Source organism: Plasmodium inui (assembly GCF_000524495.1).
Source record: "Plasmodium inui San Antonio 1 unplaced genomic scaffold supercont1.45, whole genome shotgun sequence".
In the NCBI taxonomy this organism is placed as follows: Eukaryota; Apicomplexa; class Aconoidasida; order Haemosporida; family Plasmodiidae; genus Plasmodium; species Plasmodium inui.
In genome coordinates, this window is record NW_008481879.1 from 18,197 (window position 1) to 41,680 (window position 23,484).

General features: G+C 41.0%; 3 protein-coding genes across 3 annotated transcripts; 1 reads left to right on the plus strand and 2 right to left on the minus strand.

Annotated features, from left to right (window-relative positions):
• Window positions 1-7,970: 7,970 nt before the first annotated feature.
• C922_05206 (hypothetical protein) lies at window positions 7,971-9,785 on the plus strand (the record flags this gene model as incomplete). Its single annotated transcript, XM_008820778.1, has 3 exons — window positions 7,971-8,783; window positions 9,184-9,346; window positions 9,538-9,785. The coding sequence occupies 3 exons, from the start codon at window positions 7,971-7,973 to the stop codon at window positions 9,783-9,785; spliced, it is 1,224 nt and encodes a 407-aa protein (XP_008819000.1).
• A 2,542-nt stretch (window positions 9,786-12,327) lies between these two features.
• On the minus strand, window positions 12,328-14,420 carry C922_05207 (hypothetical protein; the record flags this gene model as incomplete). Its single annotated transcript, XM_008820779.1, has 6 exons — window positions 12,328-12,533; window positions 12,555-13,038; window positions 13,127-13,330; window positions 13,570-13,617; window positions 14,016-14,151; window positions 14,263-14,420. 6 exons carry the CDS (start codon window positions 14,418-14,420, stop codon window positions 12,328-12,330), a joined length of 1,236 nt encoding a protein of 411 aa, XP_008819001.1.
• A 262-nt stretch (window positions 14,421-14,682) lies between these two features.
• Window positions 14,683-15,177, minus strand: C922_05208 (hypothetical protein; the record flags this gene model as incomplete). Its single annotated transcript, XM_008820780.1, has 2 exons — window positions 14,683-14,897; window positions 14,949-15,177. The coding sequence occupies 2 exons, from the start codon at window positions 15,175-15,177 to the stop codon at window positions 14,683-14,685; spliced, it is 444 nt and encodes a 147-aa protein (XP_008819002.1).
• Window positions 15,178-23,484: the final 8,307 nt, after the last annotated feature.

The window sequence follows — 23,484 nt, forward strand, 5'->3', positions numbered from 1 at the left end:
AATATATTGTTTTGTGTGATTTTTCCTATATGGATGCTTCTTCCTCCCGCGGCATCGTGATGATTTTCGTCCGTGTCTCATGTTTTCTACGACGATGTACTCCTTCTGCGGCATCTTGAACATGTCCTTTCGTGTGTGATTCTCTTTATGAATATGCTCGTCTTCGGCGGCATGGTTAAGGTGCTGTCGCGTTATTTATTTTTCTTATGAAGATTATTTTTTCTCCTGGTATCTCCCCAACGTTTCTCGGTTTCGTCCTCTTGAAGTTGCTCTTTCGCCTCGATTATTGTGAAAATCTCTCTTGAAGTAACATCATTGTGAAGATGCCATCCTGGGTGCATCTTCCTGGATATGTTGTATTGTATGTCATTGTCCTTTATTAGGGATTTTTCTTCCTTATGATTTTGATTGACCTATCTTTTTTCTTCTCTATTTGAAGCTATAATGAGGTTATCTCCTCCCTTTGGCTATTTATGAGGATGGCCACGTATGTGAAGTATAAATAGCATGACCCTACTGAGGTAGCAGCATTACTAAACATGAAGAAACTATCGATTTGTAAGAAGGCACTCTTATCCTTGGTGTACTATTGCCTTAGAAGTCATGATGTGCATGGAATACTATTATGTGAAAAATAGTATTACGTGGATAATACTGTTATTTGTGAAGTGCATTTGTGTCAACGGTAAGAATTTTCTTGAATTATTATTGCAGAAAGGCTCCTGATATATCCGTAGTACTCATATTTACAAGGTACTGAGATGCTTATCGTTTCCTTACACCAGGGGAACAACGTGCCGGGTGTACTCTTCCTTGCAGAATACTAGGTTCCCCTACAAACACTGGTATAGCCCGGGGATGCACGTGTAGTACTTTTACGTGAAGTGCATAGATACTCTAGAACTCTCATTTATATCGTAATAAAGTATTGGGATTTTCAAAGGTTCCCAATCCGGAGATTTTCATGGTATTGTCATATGGAAGTCCTAGTAGCATAAGTATTTGCCTGACCCCTAGTGTTATCATACTCAGCTGCACCTTTATGTGTTGTTCCATAATGAATATTGTTATATTCAAAATACCATCTTATGAAAGATTACATGTGTGCCAGCATTAGTTTTATGTTAAAAGTATTGTCCTCTGGATAATACTTGTATTTAGACACCACAGTTCTTTAGCGAGTACCCCTCATTTGCCTTGCCAATATGAGAAAAGTAGAGACGTATTTATAGTACTTATATTTGGAAATAGCTGACGTGCTTGTTACCCCACTATCTGGTTAGTGGCGAAAAGCATATACCTGTACTAAAAGATGTATTTTGGTCATAGCATATATGTGGCGTAACCCTTTACCCTTTGCGAAAAATTACCGTATGAACATTACATGAATTCATGTATTATGTTTATGTGAAGGATACTTCTCCGCCCAGTTTGTTAATGTGTGAAGTGCCCTGTTAAATGAAGAAAACTACTGTCATGTGTGAAACCATTTACCTCCATGAACAGGCATATCATTGGGTTATGAAGATATCAAGTGTTTTGATGTAATTCTAATGAATTCATTGGAACAAGTGCAGGATTGCAAAGCAACCAGGGCCCATTTGTAATACTATTACTTAAAAGATATTGATACTAAGGAAGTATGATGATCTTAAAAGAACTTCCTGGCCATGAGTACTGATCATCCAAGGCGGTTATTGTGATATGACTAAAATTCACTAGGGAAATATGTACCCTCCCTATTGAAACTATATGTGGGGTACAATTCTTTGAAAAGTATGCGTATCCAATTAATAACGTCCTGTTAAAAGTACGATTATTCGAATAATGCATTAATCCGAAATGAACATCCGAAGGCAAAGTATCTAGAAATGCAAGAAACCTAATGTGAGAACTAACCAAATATATGACAGAACGATAAGTACAGAATGCTAATATCCCCAGTGAATTTTTCTTCTAAACAACTGAAAATTAAGATACTACTGTCAATTGATTTCTGTTCAAGCGGATAAAGTCTGTAGCATGATGCTTTATCCTATGAAGCCTCTTCCTCTATAAGTGGTATGAGATTTCCCGTAATAATTTTATATGGAAACTATTAACATATACAGCCCCAGTAATTCTCTGAGGATCAAACATGTGAGAGATATTACGAGTATATACCTAATGGTATGAGTACATCCGAATGATTATCCTTAAAGTGTCCCTATGTGACACCTCTGGATTAGATTTTAATGAAAAATTTCTATGAATTACAAGATTCTACAAAAACTACAAGGTATAATATCAACCATTATTTCAAAAGAACTGTAATATAAACCGTACTTCTATGTGTGAACTATAAATATAATACAAGTGTCTTTTAAGACTCCCTATTCAATCAACTGTCTGAATATTCACAGAAATCTATAGACTCCCCCCAAACCAAGTGTATGGATTCTCAATGGTAGAAGTTGCGAAAGTCTTATCCTATATTTACCTATGAATATGCTAATAATCAAACTGTGGTAGAACCTGTTCCGTGTTAAAGTCTCAGTAGAATATCTCAATTACCTAGATGAGTAATCAGACAAACTCTTTCGTGAAGATACTGAAGAAAATGTACTAATGTCATCTGAAGGAAAGAAACCCAGCAAGAAGAAACCAATCTGGAAGAAAAGGGACTATCGCAAGAGTATAGAATCACCGAAAAACGAAGCCTGAGTTAAATCAGAAACAGGAAGCTAAATTTTACCAACTGTAGAACTCTCTAAAGTATTATTATATTAGAGAACATGTCTTAACTAAACCTCCATCAATTTAGCCCCAGAGAATCAACAGAGTTGAAGATATACTAAGAATATCTCACTATGCTAATAATTCCTTAGCTTCATGTGTTTATCTTCCAAATAGAATATCATATGCAAAGAATAAGTCTCTGCTAAAGGACAGTATGCAACAAACAAAATTATGCCAATAACTAATCTCCAAATCCCCCTCCTATGACCTAGGTAGTAAACCCTAACAAAAGACTACATCAAATCATGAAAATCTCTGTAAGCCAGCGAGGGTATTAAGTGGTTCCAACATTCCATCCAAAACAGAGTATATCAAAAAACGAAAAACAAAATCCCACCCCCCGAAATATAATTCCTAAACATAATCAATCCTCTCATAAAAAGTCCAAGCAAGGGACCAATCCGCCGTAGTAATGTTGAGAACATCAACTGACTAGCTAATAACGAAAGAAAACCTCAACCTCCTCCAACTCCTGAATCACGAACAACTCCCGACAACGCTCAAGAATCTCCCAATAATGAGTACATGAACAAAATCCGACTACATATAAAGACTCCCAACATGGGATTAAGAGGTATATTAAAGGAACCTAAGTATAAAATCGAAACCAACAACACCAGCTAACAACATTAAGACCAACAGGGGCCAGTAAAACAAAAAGCATAAAATGAGCTAAAACAATCACCAACTACGCAATCTCCTGAAATCTAAAAAAAACAAAAAGAGAAACAAAACAAAAAGCAAATAATATATGATCCACACGCCGAAACTCATAGAATAGTCTGGCAAAGGAAAGGAGAATTTCAAACCGAATAAGCCCAATGGGAAAACCATGATGCAGTAGAACATTATGAAACTGACAAACTCCAAACCCCGACTAAATGTATAAGCACTCATAAGAATCAACAGAAGAAGTTGTCTTAAAAACGGAGAAAGTAGCAATTTCCTTCTAACAAGTACCTATATGCCGTGTGAGCATACACAAAAATGGCCACCTAAACGATCAGAGTCTGATGAACCTTCTCCCACCGCCACGACCAACCAAAGGGCAACTACACCAGAAACTCCGAATAACTAAAATCAACACACAGAAGAGAAATTCAAGGAAAAAGGAGTCAACCAAAATCTCTTCATATAATAACCAGGAGAAAACTAGACATATCATCACCCAGGAAACGTCACCAAACGACAGAGGAAAATCCAAAATGAGCCCTGCCTACGACTCAAGAAACCCAAGACACTGAATTAAGTTAAGATGCCGAACCTCAAGGTCTAGTATTAAGAGTATATCACAAAGGAGAAATCTGCATCCCATCTCAGGATACCTGTCCTGCCCTAACCGAACTGCAGAACCAAGAACTGAATACTCCCTACACAAATCCGAGCAGCGACAGAAACTAAAACAGCCCAACCCCACATACCTCAGAGGTCCATATGCCAATAAAATCAAAGAGTAGATCTCATTACGATATTAAAGGACTTCAAGGCCAAAAAGATCCAAGTAGATTAAGCCTCTCATCAAATTCAAAAACTCTGGGGAAAAAACTGTCCTGAGCACTAAATCTCCTCCAAGCCAGAAATCCAGGAAACACCGTGAACATCAACTATACAAACGACAAAAGGAAAGAAATCTGGAGATCCAAGACCCAAAAAACAACCAAAAACAGAATCATACCACAAAAACTAAGCCCCTCCTAAAACCCCCCAGATGCCACATAACCGACAGGTACCAAACCGCCGAGAGCAACAAACCTGAAGAAATCCAACCCACATGAACACTCAGCCACATCCCAAACCCACACCCAATTCGACAAAAAAATTCACAACTATGACTGAGAAAAAACATCCCATACTAAAGATTAACGGATCTAAGAGCAATTTATTATAGTTCTATGAGGTCTTTCACGAGTAATAAGTCCTAAGAATATGAGCAAATAATCTAGACAAGAACCCACAGAACTATCCCCTCAAATTCCCGTAAGACAAGGAAAAGTCAAACTCAAGAAGTAGAGGAGACAGAAAGAGGAAACCAGATATAATGAATACTGAATCAATAGAGGTTACAGACCCAGAAGCAACAAGTCAGACTCAGCACCAGGAAATATCATTCAAAAGAAACTGAAACCCAATAACGGATAACGGAGGAAACCACGGATCCGAACACAAAATAAAACCCCCAACGCAAAAGGGAAGCAGAAGATCCGTCCCACAGGACGAGTCATTTAATCTACGATGATCTCTCCAGTAAAAGATATTATATAGGCACCCAGGAACAAACTGACTAAATCAATTAATACTCTCCGATGATAAAGACTACGCTACAAATCACATAAGGCGAAATCAAAGGAGTCATAAGCGAGATATCCTGGGCCCGACTAGGCGAGAAGGACGAGATCGGCGAAAGAGACTCCAAGAATAGAGGCAGCATCCAAACGAGTCAATCACCCCGAAGACAAACCTCAAGTCCCACAAAAAAATAGCACGGATCAGATAATAATCAAGGAAAATGAACCAAGCCTGAAACGATCGACAAGGAAACTCCTAATCCCAAGTCCAATCCCCGAAGCGCAATGGAGAGCTTAAAAAAGTCCAAAACACTAAAGAGAAACGGCTGAACAAAAATTCTATTAGGAAAAAATCCAATTCTAAATATGGGCGACCTCTATGGAAAAGGAGCCCGAAAACTCAATATTAGATCAGGAACCGTCTAAGTTGAAAAGCCACAAGTCACCCCCCCCTGTCCGACATGAATAGGCCAATGCCACTGAACACCAGTAGCAGGACCTGACCCATACATCAGAAAACGAAGACACCGAAGACAAAAAGAGGATCCGCCCGCCCTTTCCAAACACAATGTCAATCTCCAAGGAGAAGAGTCAGGGGCCCCCTAAGACAAAGAAAAACACCGCAGGAAGAGAAGACAGTGAATCCGAAGCTCAAACAACAGAGAAGTCAGCAGCAACTTCCTCATCAAGTCATAATCATAGAAGGTGAACATCATCTCCTCCAAGCGGGACGAACCAGGGATGAGCAGGAGGAGTATCAGATAAAGGCAAAACAACGAGGCCAATAAAGAAAGGCACAATCAGCCCAAATAATCAGCGAACTTCGCACAGCAGGGTACAGTAGTCAGGAACAGGGGAAACTGTGGAAACCTGAGTTGCAATAGAAGTCACCAGCAACTCTATTGAGGGAAAGAGAACACGGGCTAAAGAGCAAACTCTGGAAGATCCCTCCCAACTGTCGGAATGGTATAGAGACTTAAAAGTCTATCATGGGGAAGGACGCATCCAGAGGAGCAGCGGAGGGAGACTCCTCACGGGGCGACTCCAGGAGGGAGACTGAAGAAAGAGAATCAACAGATAAAATAGGAAGGGGACAAAGACAACAAACTATAGTTGCCTGAGTTACAGGGTAAAATAGGAGATGACTCAACGAATAGAGTCCGTTACCAGAGGCACATCACCGACCCAGATATCTCAAGATAGCTGCAAGAAGGGACAACATGAGTGAGAGACAGAGGCACAAAAGTGAGAATAGATCAGGAGGGAGCGCCCGGAGTCCGGGTTAAGTCCTTGAACGCGAGGGAAGTCATCTGAAAGCCTCAGAGATGATCTTCATAATAGGGGGAAAGGGGCTAAGCAGAATGGCCAACAGAGGGAATTCCACACTTCGGAAAGAAGTCTAGGAACCTCGAGCGGCAGGGTGCGACAAATTAAGAATGAGGACCTCCGAGCATAGAAATCTAGGATCAATAGAGTAGAAATAAGCAATTGTGGTCAGCGACATACAGCTCATAGGGTAGTTCTCTTAAAATTTGAATGGTCTCGGTCCCCCAGAGGGAGGAACAGTACAACAGGAGTCCACGTCCGCGTCTCCAGGACAAATGTCAAAGGCAAAGAAAGAGATAATGTCAAGATTAAGGAAAGCCCCGGGAGCGGAAACTTTAGAAGGAAGGAGGGAGTAGAGCCCAAGGCAGCGGAGGAATGGGAGTTTTCCTAAGCTTCAGAGGAGGCAATCAATAACACCGTCACTTCTGTAGGATGATAGGGCTAATCAAGGAAGTAGCGAGTGAATCGCAACAGCTCCCCCCCAAGAGGGAAGAGAATACTCAACTAAAAAATCAGATTCCAGCCGAAACAAGGGCAAGGACTATTGAAAAAGGAGTCCTAGGTTGGGGGGGGGAGGCTCTTCCACCAAGCTGGAAGAGTAGTCAGACTCGAGGCGGAGCATTCCCGAAACTCCAGATGCCGAATGAGAAATAGAGGAGCCCCGAGGCAGAAGCTTGGAGTGGAGAGATGGGAAGGGAAATCAAGAGAAGAAGAAGATAAGGAGAGAATAGACCTGTGGTAAGGGTCATGCCCAGGGAGGAGAGACGCAGTGGATGAAGGGGAATAGGGAAGGCCACTTCCTAGGAGGAAGAAGAAGGAGAAGGCAGGAAAGAACATCCCGAATGGGCAAAAAGTCCAAGAGCGGCATCGAAGTACAGCCGCAGGGACAAGCAAAAGGATATAGACTTCCCGACCCCCGGAGTCAGAACACGATGACATTGCCCGGACGAAATCACCATCAGAGGAAGCTATATGTCGGATGACTCCCACCTGGCCATAAGAACAAGGGGAACCCAGGAGAGGAAGGATCAGTAAGAGCCTCATCGGATGAGTACGAATCCGGAATGGTCCAAGGAAAATAAGGGAGACCTCTGTTCTTCTCCTAGAATAGGACGTAGGGGAAGAGTTTGTGAGACGTATCCAACAACAGAAGGGAGGGAAAAGAGAGACATGGGATAAAGGATAGCCGCGACCCTAAGGATGAGCCGGCCAGGTCACCCCAGCAGGACGAAGTCCCGAGTCCTCAGGACTGAGGGGAATTCCGAGACGGGACAGTATGAACAGCAGAAGGAATCTCCAAGGAGAAATCCGTTAAAGATCACAAGTCCCTAGTCAGAGAGGGAACTGACCGGGCGATTCTGCGTAATTAGGCTCACTCAGTCAGAAACACGACATCGGGCGCTCCAAAGGATATCTAGGATTTCGAGGAAGAAGGAGAAAGCAAGAGGATCCTAAGTGAAGGATCTAAGGAGTATAATTGAGGACTAGGGAAGGAAAAAGGCCCGATAGAGGCAGGAAACGTCTAGCCGACTCCGAACCTTTGCAGAAATCAAAATAGAGTGACCCCGAAGTCCGATGAAGATGGCAAGCTTCACGAAGTGGATACAAGGAAATCTGGAAGAAGGAGCGAAAAGGCATTGCAAGGGACTCCAAGGCGGAAAAGAGTCCGAGATGACAGTCTGTGGATTAGTAGAGGGCAGGTTAAAGGAGGGACAGAGTTCAGTCTCAGGGAGATGGATGTCCATATTAGCAAAAAACAACTCGAAACCCCCAAATCTAGCGACAGCTGCCAGCATCATATGCAGAGACATAGAGAAGTGGACAGCAAGTCTAATCCCTGAAGAAGCAAACGACGTCTGGAGTAAGAGTGGATGTTCAATCGAGACTCTGGGGGTGCGGGGAAGGATAACAGAGAAGAAAACTTGTCAGTGGGACAATGATAAAGTGATATGGCCGCAGATATCATTATCGGCGGAGTTAGATTCCCACAGAACCAACAACAGGTCTTTAATGATTTGCATGGATATGGTATCAATAATTTTGACAATATTCAGGAATCTGGATATAAAGGATCACGGGATAACGTACAGAGACAAGGATGTATGTCAGTCCCTCTATGAGGAGTTTAAGGACTGGGGTGGGGAGGAAGTGGCAGAGGAAGTCATGAGCTTTTGGTTCCCACTAAACACAAGGGGAGTAAAAATCGGCGGCAGAGAGTATAAGAATCCAAAGCGGCTGGGGGGAACATGGAAAGAAGCATTCTATTTGTATGGAAACCCAATAACGGGAGTGCAGTGTTCGAGAGCACGCGACGGAGTGCCAAAAAAGTACATGACGAGTTGTTATTGGAAATCACAAGGAGACAACTGTGAATCAGGGAACGATACCACATGGGTAAGTGTGTAAGAGGTGCTGGGGATTCTAATCCGCCAACGTGAGCATTAATATGGAGTTCAAACGAAAAAGAAAACAAGTCTCCAAGCCATAAAGAGGACAGATAAGTGGGCAAAGTGAGGTTCAGCCGGTGACTGGACGCGGGGCCAAGACACAAAGAGTGAGCAGGTATAATGGCGAAGGACTAAAGAAGAACAGGACGGGAGTATGAGAACCTAGGATGGAAGTCGGGGGGGAAGTCTTCCAACAGAAGAGGGATTCAAGTATCGTGAGGAGGCTGAAGGAAAGGGAGGGCTAAGAGAAACAACTGTGAGAGAAGGAGATATAGCTTCCCCAACATATGGGAGGGCCACCACCAGCCGCATAAGACTATCGAGTGAATAATTCTAAAATTTCTCAGGTAGAGCCACAGGTGAAAACGGAAGAAGAACGCAAAGCCCAGGAGAGCAGCATTCTTAACAGCGAAGCCGATCCAGTATTGCAGAAGTGGAAGGAACTAACAGCCCTAGAGGATGAATCAGGCCAGACAAGGAAAACGTCAACTGGGGGCAAAATAGCGGGGGGTATAGTGACCAGTTTGTTTCTACCGTTAGCATGGTATGTGTGGAGGAGAGTATATGGCTCTCCAAGTCCAAAGAAAAGGTTAAGGTATCATATTGGTTCTAGGTGAAGAAGAAAGGGACTTCATATTGCGACCAAGCAGAATCAGCCAAAGTCTAGGGATCATCGTAAGGGGCCCGGAATCCCCTATCAGAGAAGGCTCCAGTGAACAAGGGGGATTTCAAGAGAGTAAGTCTCAGCGAGTTTATATTACTGTTGGGGCAAGGGATGGGTCCTAAAGGAATAAGTAGCAATAAAGGAACCTGGAGGACACTGGAAGAGTCTCATGTTGTAGGTGTTTTCCACAAGACACAAGGGAAGGGAGAACTAGGCCCAGACCTGAAGGACCAGATCAGGAACAACAACCACCCAAAGGGCCCAGAAGAGCATGTATGGACGTAAGGAGTCTCAGAAGGGAGGCGTGGCGATAACTCTAAGCGCGGCGTGAGATTCACCAAACAGGACACAAGGCAGCGAGAAGGAACGGGATTGGGTCAAGGAGTTGCAGGGGCTCTTTAGGTGACGACGGGGGCACCGGGCAGGGACGACACCCCCGTTGCGGCCTCATTTCGGGGATGGTGAGGGGTTATTTGAGTGGTAGGATTTATGAGGAGTGGTTGGGGTTTGTGGTTGCCTTTCTTTGTGATACGTTTCAGGGAATGGCTTTAAGTGTTGAGGGTTTCGGGATTAGTGGTTTAGGGCCGAGGGTGTCGATTTTGGGGTTTAGGGTTCGAGGACGAGCTTTATGGTTTGAGGTTTAGGTTTATGCTTCCGGAGTCAGGGTTTAGGGTTTAGGGTTCAAGGGGTAGGGGTATCGTTTCAGGGTCCAAGGTTTAGGCTTCAGGAGGAATTTTGTAGCTTTACGTTTAAGGTTTTAGGGTTGAGTTTTTATGTTTAGGGTTAAGGGTTTAGGGTTCAGGTTTTACGGTTCGGGGTCCAGCGATTAGGGGTTCTGGCTTAACGTGTAGGGTTTATGGCTTAGGGTTTAACGTTGAGCTTTCAGGCGTATGGATTCTTGGGGTTCAATGGTTAGGGTTCAGGGATGAGGCTTTAGATGTAGATTTTCAGGGTGTAAGGTTTATTTCTAGGGTTCAGGGTTTAGTGTTCACTGTTTAGTTCTATTACTCAGGGTTTTTTTTTAGGGTTTAGGTTTCATGGGTTAGGGCTTAGGGGTCAGGTTTTAGGCGTCCAAGGGTCAGCGTTTATGGTTTAGGGATTAGGACTCCGATTTTATTACTTAGTGCTTCAGGATTCACGTTTAGGTTTGAGGGGTTGAGCTCTTTGGGTTCATGATTTAGGGGTCTAGTTTCCTGGTATGACGCTTCAGGGTCTAGGTTGAGATTTTAGATGCTATGGTCTCCGGCTTCACGGTTTAGGGTCTAGATTTAGTTTTTTCCCCTATTGGTCAGGGCTTCCGGTTCAGCTCCAGATTTCACGCTTTTATTGTGAGTGCCTTTGATTTCGGGTCCAGGGCTTACGGTTCAGGCTCTACTGTTTATCACTCGCGATTTATACTAAGGCTACATATTTGAATATGTAGAGTGATTCCTGCTTCGATTTAGGAATCTTATTTCCATAATTAAATAACGATATAAGACCGTTATTATCTTAGAGATTCTTAATTTATGGCTTATTAAAATTATCTTCTATAGGAATACTTCTCTGGAGTAATTCTGGAAGGTCACGGAACTAGGGAATCTATTACCTCTAACGAATCTGAGCATGCCCCTTTCTCATTGGTATCTGATGTTTTTAGGGTTCTGAAAATTTTTACCAGGGAGTAACAAGTTTAGTCGTAAGAATATCAGTTTCTGACAAAAATAAACACATTGGCTTCTTCATCTTACTTATGTCATATTTCCATTTTACACAAGGAGTATACCTCATATTATCTAAAACGTGTATGTAACTTGAACGGCAGTTCAATCTAGTCAAAATTTCAGAAAGGAACTAAGCACCGACGAAGAAATTCGTGGATATTTTTTCTAGAGCCAGTTCCTGTACCAGAAATTAAATGAGGACTATCTGTAAATACGTAATTTTTAGAAGAATTAATAATATAACATAGTATAGTAAAAATTATAGCAGAACTAAATTGTAAATTTATCGGTACTGTGAAAAAGGAAAATATATGGTACCGCATCTATCTCTCATAGGGAGATGTCCAAATCGATTTTTGAATTTAAGCGTCACTTGTAAAAAGTGACCACTGTCTGTAGGAGTCAATCATCTTAAAAAATGAGATAGATACAGTTCATACTTCACGCTAGAATTTCAAGCTTCCGTATGCTCATACCATTCTATATTCTTCTAGGACACGTATAATTCACAAAAATGAATTGACGGTATGCTAATTAATAGGTATAAGCAGGAGAAACGAAGGAATAAAAAGTGAACCGTGGTAAAGGTCCCCTCTTCACATCAATAAATAATGATATGCCACCGAAATAATGTAGAATATTCACAGATAGACATCTATAGATATATGTAGAACCGGAGCGGAACACAATTATCATTAGCCGGGGATCAGGAAAATTAAGTACTCAATAGGGAAGTACACAATGGGGGTAGCTTCCCTAACACGGAAATTCCAGAGACAAATGAATTTTTAAATTACTAAACACTACGGCGCTCTTTGTCCACGTTAGTGAAGGAGGTACATCTTAAGAAGCTCTTCCAATTCCTTGATGCACTATGCATTAAATTGATACGGTAAGAATAATATTTAGAAGGAGAAGATGACAAAGAAGAAGAAGAAGGATGAGACAAGGCTAAGCCCCGGAAGGATGTAACTTTGGCCGGTTGGCATACTTCAGGTGGTTCCCGCTTCACCGTGTCGCGCGCCTCGCCCCCCGATTTAGTTGCTCGCGAGGCACGTTTCCACCTGGTTCAAGTGTGAAGCGTAACTGTGTCTGATTCCGCTGGGCAGAAGTCGAGACACTTCTCAAGAGTACCACCTGGATAGGCTAAACACCTCAGACCACATTCCGACAGAGCTGTCTAGCACTATGTTTGAGATAAGCTTCTGAAATTCGGGTGCGACGATGAAACAGAAGGCGCTGGGGCAGTACCGGCTCAGTTCCTTGCCCAGGGGGGCCAAAATAATTTCTGGGATGTTCATCTGTGGCTGTGAGTAAAAGAGCTTGTCCGCTTATTTGGGGGCAGTCAGACCAGTGGCTGAAACAGAGGTTTGATTGATGTTAACCCCTCCATTGGCGACATGCCCAGGGCCTTCTGCTACGCTGCCAGCACATAGACGAGACAGCTCCTCCACATAAGTGCCATACTCGTTCCGATCGACTATCCCAATGTTCACCGAATTCACCACGAAGTTCAAGCTTATGTTGTTGTGAATAAAGTTAAGAATGATCGAATTGATAATGCTTACCAGAACGTAAGTGCATTCACGTAAAATCTCGATTCGGACATGAAATTGCTGAAATTTGTACATACCTTGGTCAATTATCTGTTCGAAGTTCCTTACGATTATCTGGTCCATGGTCTTTTCTCGATCGTCTCGAAACCCTTGTGTGTATTCTATCCGTATGTTGAACTGAGGTGATTCGATTCCCCCACTGAACATTTGTGTCTTTGGCTGTGGGCCGAGGAGGGGGTACGACACTGTCTGTGCCATTCCTCCGGAGAGTCTTATCTGCTAGGATTTGTTCCGAGGTGGTGACTCCACCGTTGGACGTGCGATCTAGCTGCAGCTTCTCCTCAACTGGAGCTTCCCTTTCTGCCACCGCTTCCGCTTCTCTTTCCAGGTGGTAATTGTAGGCCCCTCCTAACAACTTGATCAATCTGCCACTGGTGGTTTGGCTATACACTTGTGGGTTGACATTCCCGCTGACGTATATGCACGTCTTGTTTGCTTCATTTATCTGGTCCACGTCGACGTGGAAAGGCAGCACGTAGTCGAAGTGCCGGCTGTCAATTTGTTCGCCCATCTTGGGGGGAGGACAGGGCAGGAATAGAAAAGAAAAAAACAAAAAAAAAAAAGGAAAAGAAGTGCAGAGAGAAGAAAAGCAAACCAAAGCAACGCAACCCCAAACGTTCTTACTATATATGCTTCCTATGTATGCATTTTTACACGCGTGATCTGTGGTGGGAAGATAAAGGCGGAGGGCCCGCTCACTCGCATTAACAGCTCTGATGAAGTCGCCGCTGTTCCTCACTGAGCGCACACCAGCTGATGATATGACCTTGTGGGGGATTCATACACCACGGGTTGAATCTATTGGGGGAAAAGTTAAAAAGGGAATAGGGTCTCCATTGTTTTTTTTTTTTTTACTGTCAACTTATGATTTTGCCTCTAAGGAGATTTTATCAGTTTGTGATTTCTATTGTGGTGTCTTAGGTGGGCTGTGCCGTGTTCCGTAGTGAAGCGTCCGGATGGAAGAGAGTATTTTATGTAAATTCCATGTTTCTACGTGTCTCATAGGACAGTCCCCTCTAATTTAATAGGTGCAAGGGAATACAGAATCCAATATGCCATGTTTATCATTAAGTGAAACAAATAGACAGTGATCTTCTTGTACCTGTTGTGTAGGTCCCCAGGTTGTTATGTATAACGAGTATTTAAGAGGACAAATAACGGGACTACTGTCAGGAAGCCTCTGGGAGGATTATTACAAATAGTGGATCTCGCATTCCGCATTTGAACATTCTTTCCTCTCTATATCTTATGGAAAATTTATCCACCACGACATTGAACACGAAGGGGGCATACAGACGTAGATGAAATATTTCCCGGCCTCCAGATATGTTCCTCAGAGGATGAGTCGCAATTGGTGAGTCGCCTTTGACATGTGTTTCGCATTCCAATTGTGCCAAACAATGGGGTTGATTATCTTCCTAATTTGGTGACTATCTCACTTACTTGATGTCCATGTCTCCAGAAGTAGGGGTCGCCTCCTTTTTCTTGGTAGGAGGTCTTCGCATGTTTCTGTACTCTGTATTTATCAAAGTTCTCTCAAAGTCATCTCCTTTTAGGCAATTCGTATGAACACCATTCCAATGTAACATGTATGTATGCATGTTTTGTTTCGCCGCTGAATCTGTTCTGCTGAAGCTACATTATTATCATAGTGCTGACCGGTGCTATGCTATTGATCGCTTGTCTCCTCCTATATGAGGCTTGTAGATCTTTTTGGTTTATCCTCAACGTGTTTTTTCTCTTTTTTGACATCCCCCAAGAAATTCTTTGGGTATCTGCTATGTCTGCGAACGTCTCCATATTTTCTTCGTTCAGAAAATTCCCTGTGTGGCCGGTCATGCACGACCCCACCTCTTGTAAATCCTATTGCTCTTTGCATTCATCCAGAAGCATCATGAAGGGCGATATGAACATTTCCATTTCTACTTCTTCATCTGTAATTACACACAATTCGTGGTTATGCACCTCCTGTCTCTCTTTATGGCAATTTGTTCCTGACGTGTTATTCGTGGTCTGATGTATTACATACTTGGTTGTGTCTTTTCGGTAGAGCCTGATAACTTTATCAGACAGACTATCTGGAGTGTACTGTTTCATATGTATGTGTTCTTTTGAAACCTAATTGTTACATATAATTCCTCGCCTTTGTATGAAAGGAGTATATGCTTCTGCGTTAAACTGCTTTCTCTCGAACATTACATTTTCTTGAACACATTGTTCTTCGGTTTTGCGTCCCTGCTGTAAATTGTCGAATTGATTGTTCTCTTTGAACATATCAAGAGTGTACGAGTATTTAGGTTGCAAACTATGCCACTGATGTTTTTGTAAGTGCAAATCACGAAAGTTGTGTGCACCCATTCCGGTTAGGTTGCTCCGTCAGATAATTTCACATATAACACCTTCATTTATGATAAATGTTTGCACGACAATTTGGAGGGAATGTTGTTTGGTCAATTTGCATTCTTCTTTTTTGATTCATCTAAAAAGTCCGTAGCTAGATCTAGAATCTGTTGGGGATCATGTTTTTTTTTATCTTGCATGTATACAGTTTTTGGGATGTGTTAATTACATATTAACTATTTATATTCAGGGTCGAACAGTGGTACGTCGTCACTATCATATCATATATCCCTCTTCTTTTCGCAGTTATGGCTACACATTGTTGTCTGTATGTGTACCCTTCCTCCGGCTTTGCGCTTCCTGTGTTTCAGGGGAAACTGCGATTCTAAGGGCGTTTATTGCTCTAGGGGACAGATTTGGCACGAGGAGTTGGTTCCGGTTCCACGGCGTGTTCTAAATAGTGACAACAGTGCAGTAAATGATATTTTTTGCGTGTGTATATATATACATATATCTATACTTCCATAAGAAAGGTAACCTCTGTAATGGGCCCCCCCAAGTATTAAGATAATAAATAACACCTCAATAAAGGCAATGGCATCATTATATAGTGTTTGTGGGGCTACCCCGCGTGTGGGCTGTCGTTAGGATTGCTAGTTCCCTGTCCCAAAAGTCGTAAGCATAAGGACAGAGGCGGGAGCATCCGTAGCACTTAAGAATATTGTGTAGTCCCCACATTGCCAAATCCTTGTGTGGTGGATTGTGACAGATTTCCATAAACTGATAGGTAAAGCAGAGAGGCTGGTGGATAAAATAGACTGAACCTACTAGGAAAAGGAAGAGGAGGGCGATACCCGTTGGGTAATATCCGCGGCTGGGGGATCCGATGCGGGACACCTTCAATCTGTACGTACAATATCATCAAATTGAATAGTTCGGACCGTAGGTACACATTCCCAATTTTTTCTTATTTTACATTTATATTTTCCGTGTGTATACCCGGTGTCATTGCTTTCAACCTTACAACACTGAGAACTGCAGTAGAAGTTGATATCGATGCATTCCTACCTGCCGCGGAATTTGATTCCTGACGGAGCTACCACGTTTCAGATGTGCACTTAAATATTTCAGAATCCTCACCGGTGCTCTAACAATTTTTCCATGGGTGACGTCCTCTCATTTTGGCTGGCAAGATTTTACGGAAGTTTTGAATAATAACCTAGGCGTTGAAAGATATTGTCAGACGGAGTAACTGCTGTAAAGTTCCGTTCGGATGAAGATGTATCAATAGTTGCTGTTCGTATAAGATTTTCATTCGGAACAAGGGTATTTAGCATATGCAGGCAATGTGTTCCTTTGTGCCAACGTAATGAAAGTCGCAAGAAGAATCCTTTTCATTAAGGAGTCAAGTACGAAGAACGTGTGCACACGCCAGTTCGCACAGTATGCAGAACACTTCTACCGTTCCCATTAGACCTTTCCTTATTGTTTCGTATAAATAGTCAGGATTCAAAGAACAACCAGAACATGTAGTGATGGTGAAATAAGTGGTCAAACAACTCTACATATTTACATAACACATGTTTCTTGGGTGTTCTTGAGGGGTGAAAGTTGTGATAGGACATTTATGAAATAGTGTGTGAAATCACCTAGCATATTGTTTGAATGAACACGTTCGATGTGTGTGTCATTATCGTGGTACTGCCCTTTATTATTATTATTCAAAATGGTAGGAAATCTGTTTTTATATATCTCGCAAGGAAATCCCGGTGTCGAATGCGACCACTCATAATATAGGTTAAAGGTGAATATTCTGAACTAGTAATTTTCCCTATATTACATTGTTTATTGTATTGACCTGTTTGTTTTACATGCTATTGCCATCCCTGAAATCTTCCGGGATAGTGTCTGCTTCTTCTGAACGATGATGTAATAAATACACATTGTCTTATGAAGCAAAAATATTCAGACACTGCAGAGATGTCCTGAAGGAGTAGGTGGAATAATGCTGTCGTTATGTATATTATATGTTTTATGCAAAAAAATTCTTTTTCGAAAGAATTTGCACTTTAGTTCGCTACCTTGTTAGATTTGGAAAAAAACCTGTCCTTTCAATAAAATAATAACAATCGAATTAGGAGCATACGTATCTTTTATAAACCCGTGTTATATTAATAAAGTGTGGGGAGGAGGCTGTCATGCCGATTAAAGTCAGTCCCCTGATCATAAAATACGGCTTAGCCTTATAGTTACTTCTCTATAAAAGGATACCTTAAAATTGGAAAGGATCTGCCAAAAAGGAACGGAGAAGAAAGGATTGTACTATTATACAGTGCGTGCCATGTCAGGATACGCCATGTGGTAAGAGTCTGGGGCTTCAGACATGACATATGCATTTATCGGAAAGTGTAACATATAATCTTAATTTGCAAAGAGGCGCAAGATGATATATATGTACCGCATATAAGGCGGCTTCATAGCCCTGGGTTAACCATCTTTTCTTCGGATAAAAGAGGATATCTAGAAATTCCCTATCCCTTCCTGTTTCTGGGGTTCAGTTCCTTCTGATTAATTACTTTCCGCTTCTTGTTGATGGTGAATTAATTGAAGGATTTCTAAGAACTATTCTTGCGCGCTAGAATAGTAAACACACGTGTATTTATCCTTTGTTAATAATGCGAAACAGGAGGCCTCCGTGCCCGAGGAAGAAAAAGAATTGGAACAAATTAAGTATAGCAAATATCATGTCGTGTCATTGGACTGTATAGAAGGCGTATATTCTGGGATTTAATTTCGTTCGAAAAGTGACTCCTCATTGGAAGCTTATGTGTGCTTCGTTATTTATGAACGGATCCTTTGCAATGCTTAGATATTATGAGGTAAGGAAAGGTACCCTCTTGGCACGGTGTCTTGAACTATGTCATTCACACCAAATATACCCATCTAGTTTATATGATAGTACATGTAACACCACAATTAAAAATGCTGTCCAAGATAAATTCATTCTTATATATAATTTTTGAGAAATCATTTTACGAGATTCAGCCAAAGAAAAAGTGACTGCGTAATTCCTATATTTCATACAACATGACAACATCATGGTAAAAGAAACCGTAGAATCAATGAAGCATACAAACATGTCATGCTGCGGAAAAAAAAGGTTTCCTCCATTTCAATCTTTTTAAAAATTTTCTTAGAGTATCGCGTAATGAAACATGCAGGAGAAGCAGGAAAGACATGAACGCTTTATGGTGTTCCTTAATTTGCTTACAATGATGTATATGTTACGGTTGCTCTATGTACACCTAATAGTAAGGTTCATCACAACGGAGGGATCACACGAGAGAAATACGTGCAGATCTAGTCTCTACGGCATACAGAGTAATATGGGTGAGTCCCCCACTATGTTGTCCGAATCCTCTGGAAGAATCATTTTTTATTATTCTTCACTATCTCATTACGTAAGTGGATCTATATTTCTGGATATTTAGGAAGAATAAAAGGGCAGTAATGCGTTGCATTATAAAGTTCTCACTTCGTAGGGGCCGCGGTAACATTATTTGCTTTACGGTGTAATTAATCTTATGTAACTTGTATTATATTGGAATGTTGAGCTGAAAGTTCATATTCTTCTGATGCGCAATGCAATTAGTTGGATACTGGCGGGTCCAAATTACACCAATTCTGTTATTGTATAACGTGTAGGCTGTACCATAACAACGAGAGTATATTTACGGAGATATCAATTCTAGCATAGTGAATGTGGATAGAATCTGTAGCCGCGACAATTTTAAACAAACTACAGAGTTCCAATTGGGTGGGGATAATGTAAAAAAAATTAAGGTTGGAGAACGTTCCGTCTGTTATTATAAGCGAAGTGATAATTTTTCCTTGCGATGCCATTTATGTATGGCCGCTGATTGGTATAAATACCAGGAATCATTTTTTTGTTTTGTTTTTTCCTTGTCCGTTCTCCCTTACAGTAAGATGGGTTTCTGATGTAATTTGCAAAAAAGAAATGGCTCAGGAAATATGAACAGGTCTAAATGTGTTTATAGAGGACATCTGTCAGTAGGCGTATATGGATTCTGAACATTGAGGTAAATACTGACCAAAACACCATTGCAAATTCCTTAAGGCAAACATGCAAGTTGCTGTTAACATCACGTAATTCTATCACCAAGCATGGGTGACAAGAGAAATGTGTCTTAAACAGTTGGACAGTAGGACTACGTTAAAACTAGGACAGGAATTGTATGGTCTGATTGGGAAAGGATAATAAAACCGCCTTTCAGACGTTAAATATTATGATCTTTACATGACAACACGCGAGCAGTACTCCGTGCCTCATGAGGGAGTACACACATTCGGTTGCCCCATATTGATGGAATCAACTTTGAGATTGAAACAATGCCGACATGTGCATATTTATTTATTCTAATAGGAGCGAATTGTTCCAAAGTGCACAGCGGAAATCTGTGTGGAGGCAATCATATAACATGTGTTCTCCCATGTTGTACAGAAGTAATGAATATTAATAGTAATTGGTCTGGGGGGGTTACGTTAATAATAAATGGTTCCCCCCCTCTGAAGACGCCTTGGATAGCGTCTTATAAGAATGAGAAGAATTTTAATTATTTATAAGAATCTGATGGAAGCAAGTTTTAATATGGCATCCACTGTTTATACGTCTGTCTAATTTGAGAGCAGTGACCTATATTTAATTATACAGCGAAGATGAGCACTTCATATAATGCATTATGAATAGGACTAAACTGAGGATAATAAAAAAAGGAGGGAAGTAGGCAAAGATATGAAAACATGGATTCTATGCAAGCTGTAGCATCAGTGTAAAATTACATATTTAAAATGTCTCCTCTTCGTATTCATGATGGAAATCGTTTCTGTTTGTTGCTTCTTATCTATGGTCACATTTTACGCATAAGGAAAGAAGAAAACAGATAAAAGGCAATGCAGGAGCTAGGGCGGATCATATACAGAGAACAATATTGTGACATATGTCCCTTGCAGACGCGTTCCGCTTGAAACCTCCATTTATGTCTTATTGTACAAAAGAGGAGCATTTTCTTATAAGTAAGATTTTAGGTTTATTGAAGAGCATTACTTTTTTCGCGATCACCTTCGTGTGTAGCGCAACCCTTATGAGAAACCTTAGAGATTAGTAAATGTGGGGGCGCAAATATATATGACTGCATATTTTAGTAATTTTCTCCTGACTTTTACAATGGTACATGTACCTATATATACTTATGTATACATATATATATATATGTCTGTGTAGTAATATTATCTTGATACGTGCTATAACCCTAATATATTGCTTCTAAACAGTTATGAGGACACACGCCCCACACGTCGGTGTACCGGAATGGATATTGCACATTGTAATAACCCAGACATTAAAATATAATAGTGATTTTATACACATGATGAATTTTGCAAGAAAGTTGTTTTCAGAGGTGTGCGCGTATTTTCTGTGATTTCCTTTTTTTTTTTTTTTTTTCCGACACATTTTGCAATACTCGACATGTCCTTCATTGGTGTGTACTGATTGCCGCATGAAACTATAGTGGCCGACTAAAGGGCGAGGTAAGAAGCAATATTTTCTCAAAATACAGAATTAGCTGCAATTAGACACAAACTGTAAAGGATATTTCTCCTAAGTATTCAATGAATAATTAACTCCAGAAGTTTATAATTATTTATTTTGATAGCACAGCACGCATGCATGTGAATCTGATATCCTTTTAGAGGATATACCCTTCCGGATATAGAGTTATAAGATCAACTGAGAAGCTTATCATGGTGTTAATAGAACTGTTAAATCTGTCACTATATCAGTTTAATATTAAATAAAGAGGAAATCAATTTCGAATAAGGAGATTCACTAAATGGGGAAAAGTATGCAGGTGAATAGCAAGAGTTAGCATCATTCACCGAACAGTAGACTGTGGGAAGGACAAAATATTGCAATGACTATATTTTAGAGTTCCTCTTCTCCCGTTACGGGAGTCGCCGACTACTACAAATGTGCTAACACGGTCTGATTAATTCGGTTGAGGGGATTACTTATTATGGGCAAAATTTAACAAGGAAAAAAACAGAAAAATACCAGTATTACATCCGTATGTAAAGCAACGGAGCATACAGTGCAGTCCAAGTATATCAATGAGAAGCAAACCAAAATCGATAGGCCATGACAAGAATCATGATGCACCAATTCATTCTGATTACCCCTAGATATATATAATACAGGAACAAAAGAAGATAGTGAAGGAATTGTCGGAGTGGTTATAATATATTACAACGGATACATCATAAATATTAAGAGAAAATTCCAGTATTGGATGATGAAAGAAAACTGAGAATAAAAGATGTGTCTCAGTATAACCGGGTTTCCCATTCTGCATATGATGAATTGTAGTAAACTAAAAAAGGAATATACGGGATTTCTCATTTGGAAGTGTTAAGCGAATTAACATTATGGGTCTGAACTGAGGATGCATCAATTACGAGAGGCATAAGGAGTATATTGACCAAAGAGATACAGGTAATTTACATGCCTCTATACGTCGCTATCATTTATCGATAACATCCTATTTGTCTTTGAGCTCCCTAGATGTGACCATGGAACATATATATACCCATGGATATACATACATATATGTATATCTTTCCCCTTCTATATACTGGATGAGTTCAACTGTGATAAAAATAAGAAGTTTTAACCTCGTGAAGTATGATAACAATCTGACGTCATAGAAAAGGAATAATACCCAGACAGAGAAGAAGAAAGGGACAGAATGATACCAGTGGTACATATTTTTACCCGGAAAAAAAATATATTTAGCAGCATATGCAGATTCAGATTAAAAGATTGTTCATTTGGCATAAGGATGTGCCCCTTATAATTACGTGGTTTTTCATGACGTCTTTTATCTATGCATATATGAAGGGAATAATGGATTGTTGAAATTGAACTGGTAGAATATGAGTTGTAATTTCATATTGAACTTTAATTGTATGTTGCATACGATTAGAAGGGCTGCATTAGCGTATAAATGTGCTTATGCCTTTCTGTGGAAACTCCTATGAGTGCACTGGAATAGAGATATGCAAATTCAATGGGTAAAGCGTGAAATCGTGGGGCGTCGTGTTTATATGGCTTCTTTTATAGTTACGTTATCCCTGTGAATGCGTTCTCAGGGCCCATCCTTTTTGTGAGGGTTTTTTTTGATGTTTCGATATCTTCACGAGTATTCCCGCGCACGACGCATTCTTCCTGAGTATGTTCTGTCATGTTTTCGCATTTTTATAAGTGTATTAATTCATATCGCAACTTCTTTGCATATCAATCCCCATGCTGCCTAGTGCATGTTGATGCGCGCTCGTGCTGTATCATCCCCATTACTGTTTTTTTTCATGTTTTGTGCAACTTTATGAGAGTATTTTTTCATGGCGCCTGTTTTCTATATATCTATCGTGAGGTGGCCTAATTTTGCGAATGTGGTTTCATGTGGCGTAATTCTGCCAACGTGCCTCTAGGTGGCGTAATTTTGCTAACGTGCTTCTACGTCGCGTAATTTTGCCAACGTTGTTGTATGTGCCGTAATTTTGCCAACGTGCTTGTTTGTGCCATAATCTTCCGTCTGCGTTGCTTCATGTGGCGTAATTTTGCCAACGTGCTTCTATGTGGCGTAATTTTGCCAACGTGCTTCTATGTGGCGTAATTTTGCCAACTTGCTTCTATGTGGCGTAATTTTTCGCCGGCGTTGCCTCAGGTGGCCTAATTTTGCCAAAGTGTTTCCATGTGGCGGAATTTTTCGCCGCTGTTGCTTCATGGGGCTTAACCTTGCCAGAGTCCTCTCATGTGGATCAATTCTTGGGGGGTCCCCTGATTCGTTTTATCGGTCGCGCGCCGGCTGTCTGTTTTTTCCTCATTATATATATTTCTCTATCTAATTTTCTCATGGGGATACACCTTTCTGCCGCATTCCTTTCACGAGAATTTCTGGAGGGTTCTTTTATGATGACATCCCTCGCAGCATCCTTATGAAGATACCACTTTTGCTCGCATTTTTATGAAGATGCCTTTACTTGCCGCATTTTTATGACGATTTCTTCTGTGTCGTTTTTTCATGATGCTTTTTTTTTCTACATTTTAATGATACTCTTTGTGCGAGTCATTGTGCTGTTCTCGTCTTACGTCACTTTGATGTGTATTGTTTTGCGGCGGCACTGTGATGCGTACTGCTTGGCCGCGGTAGTATGATGCTTTCTTTCTGTGTGGCATTTTTCTAAGGA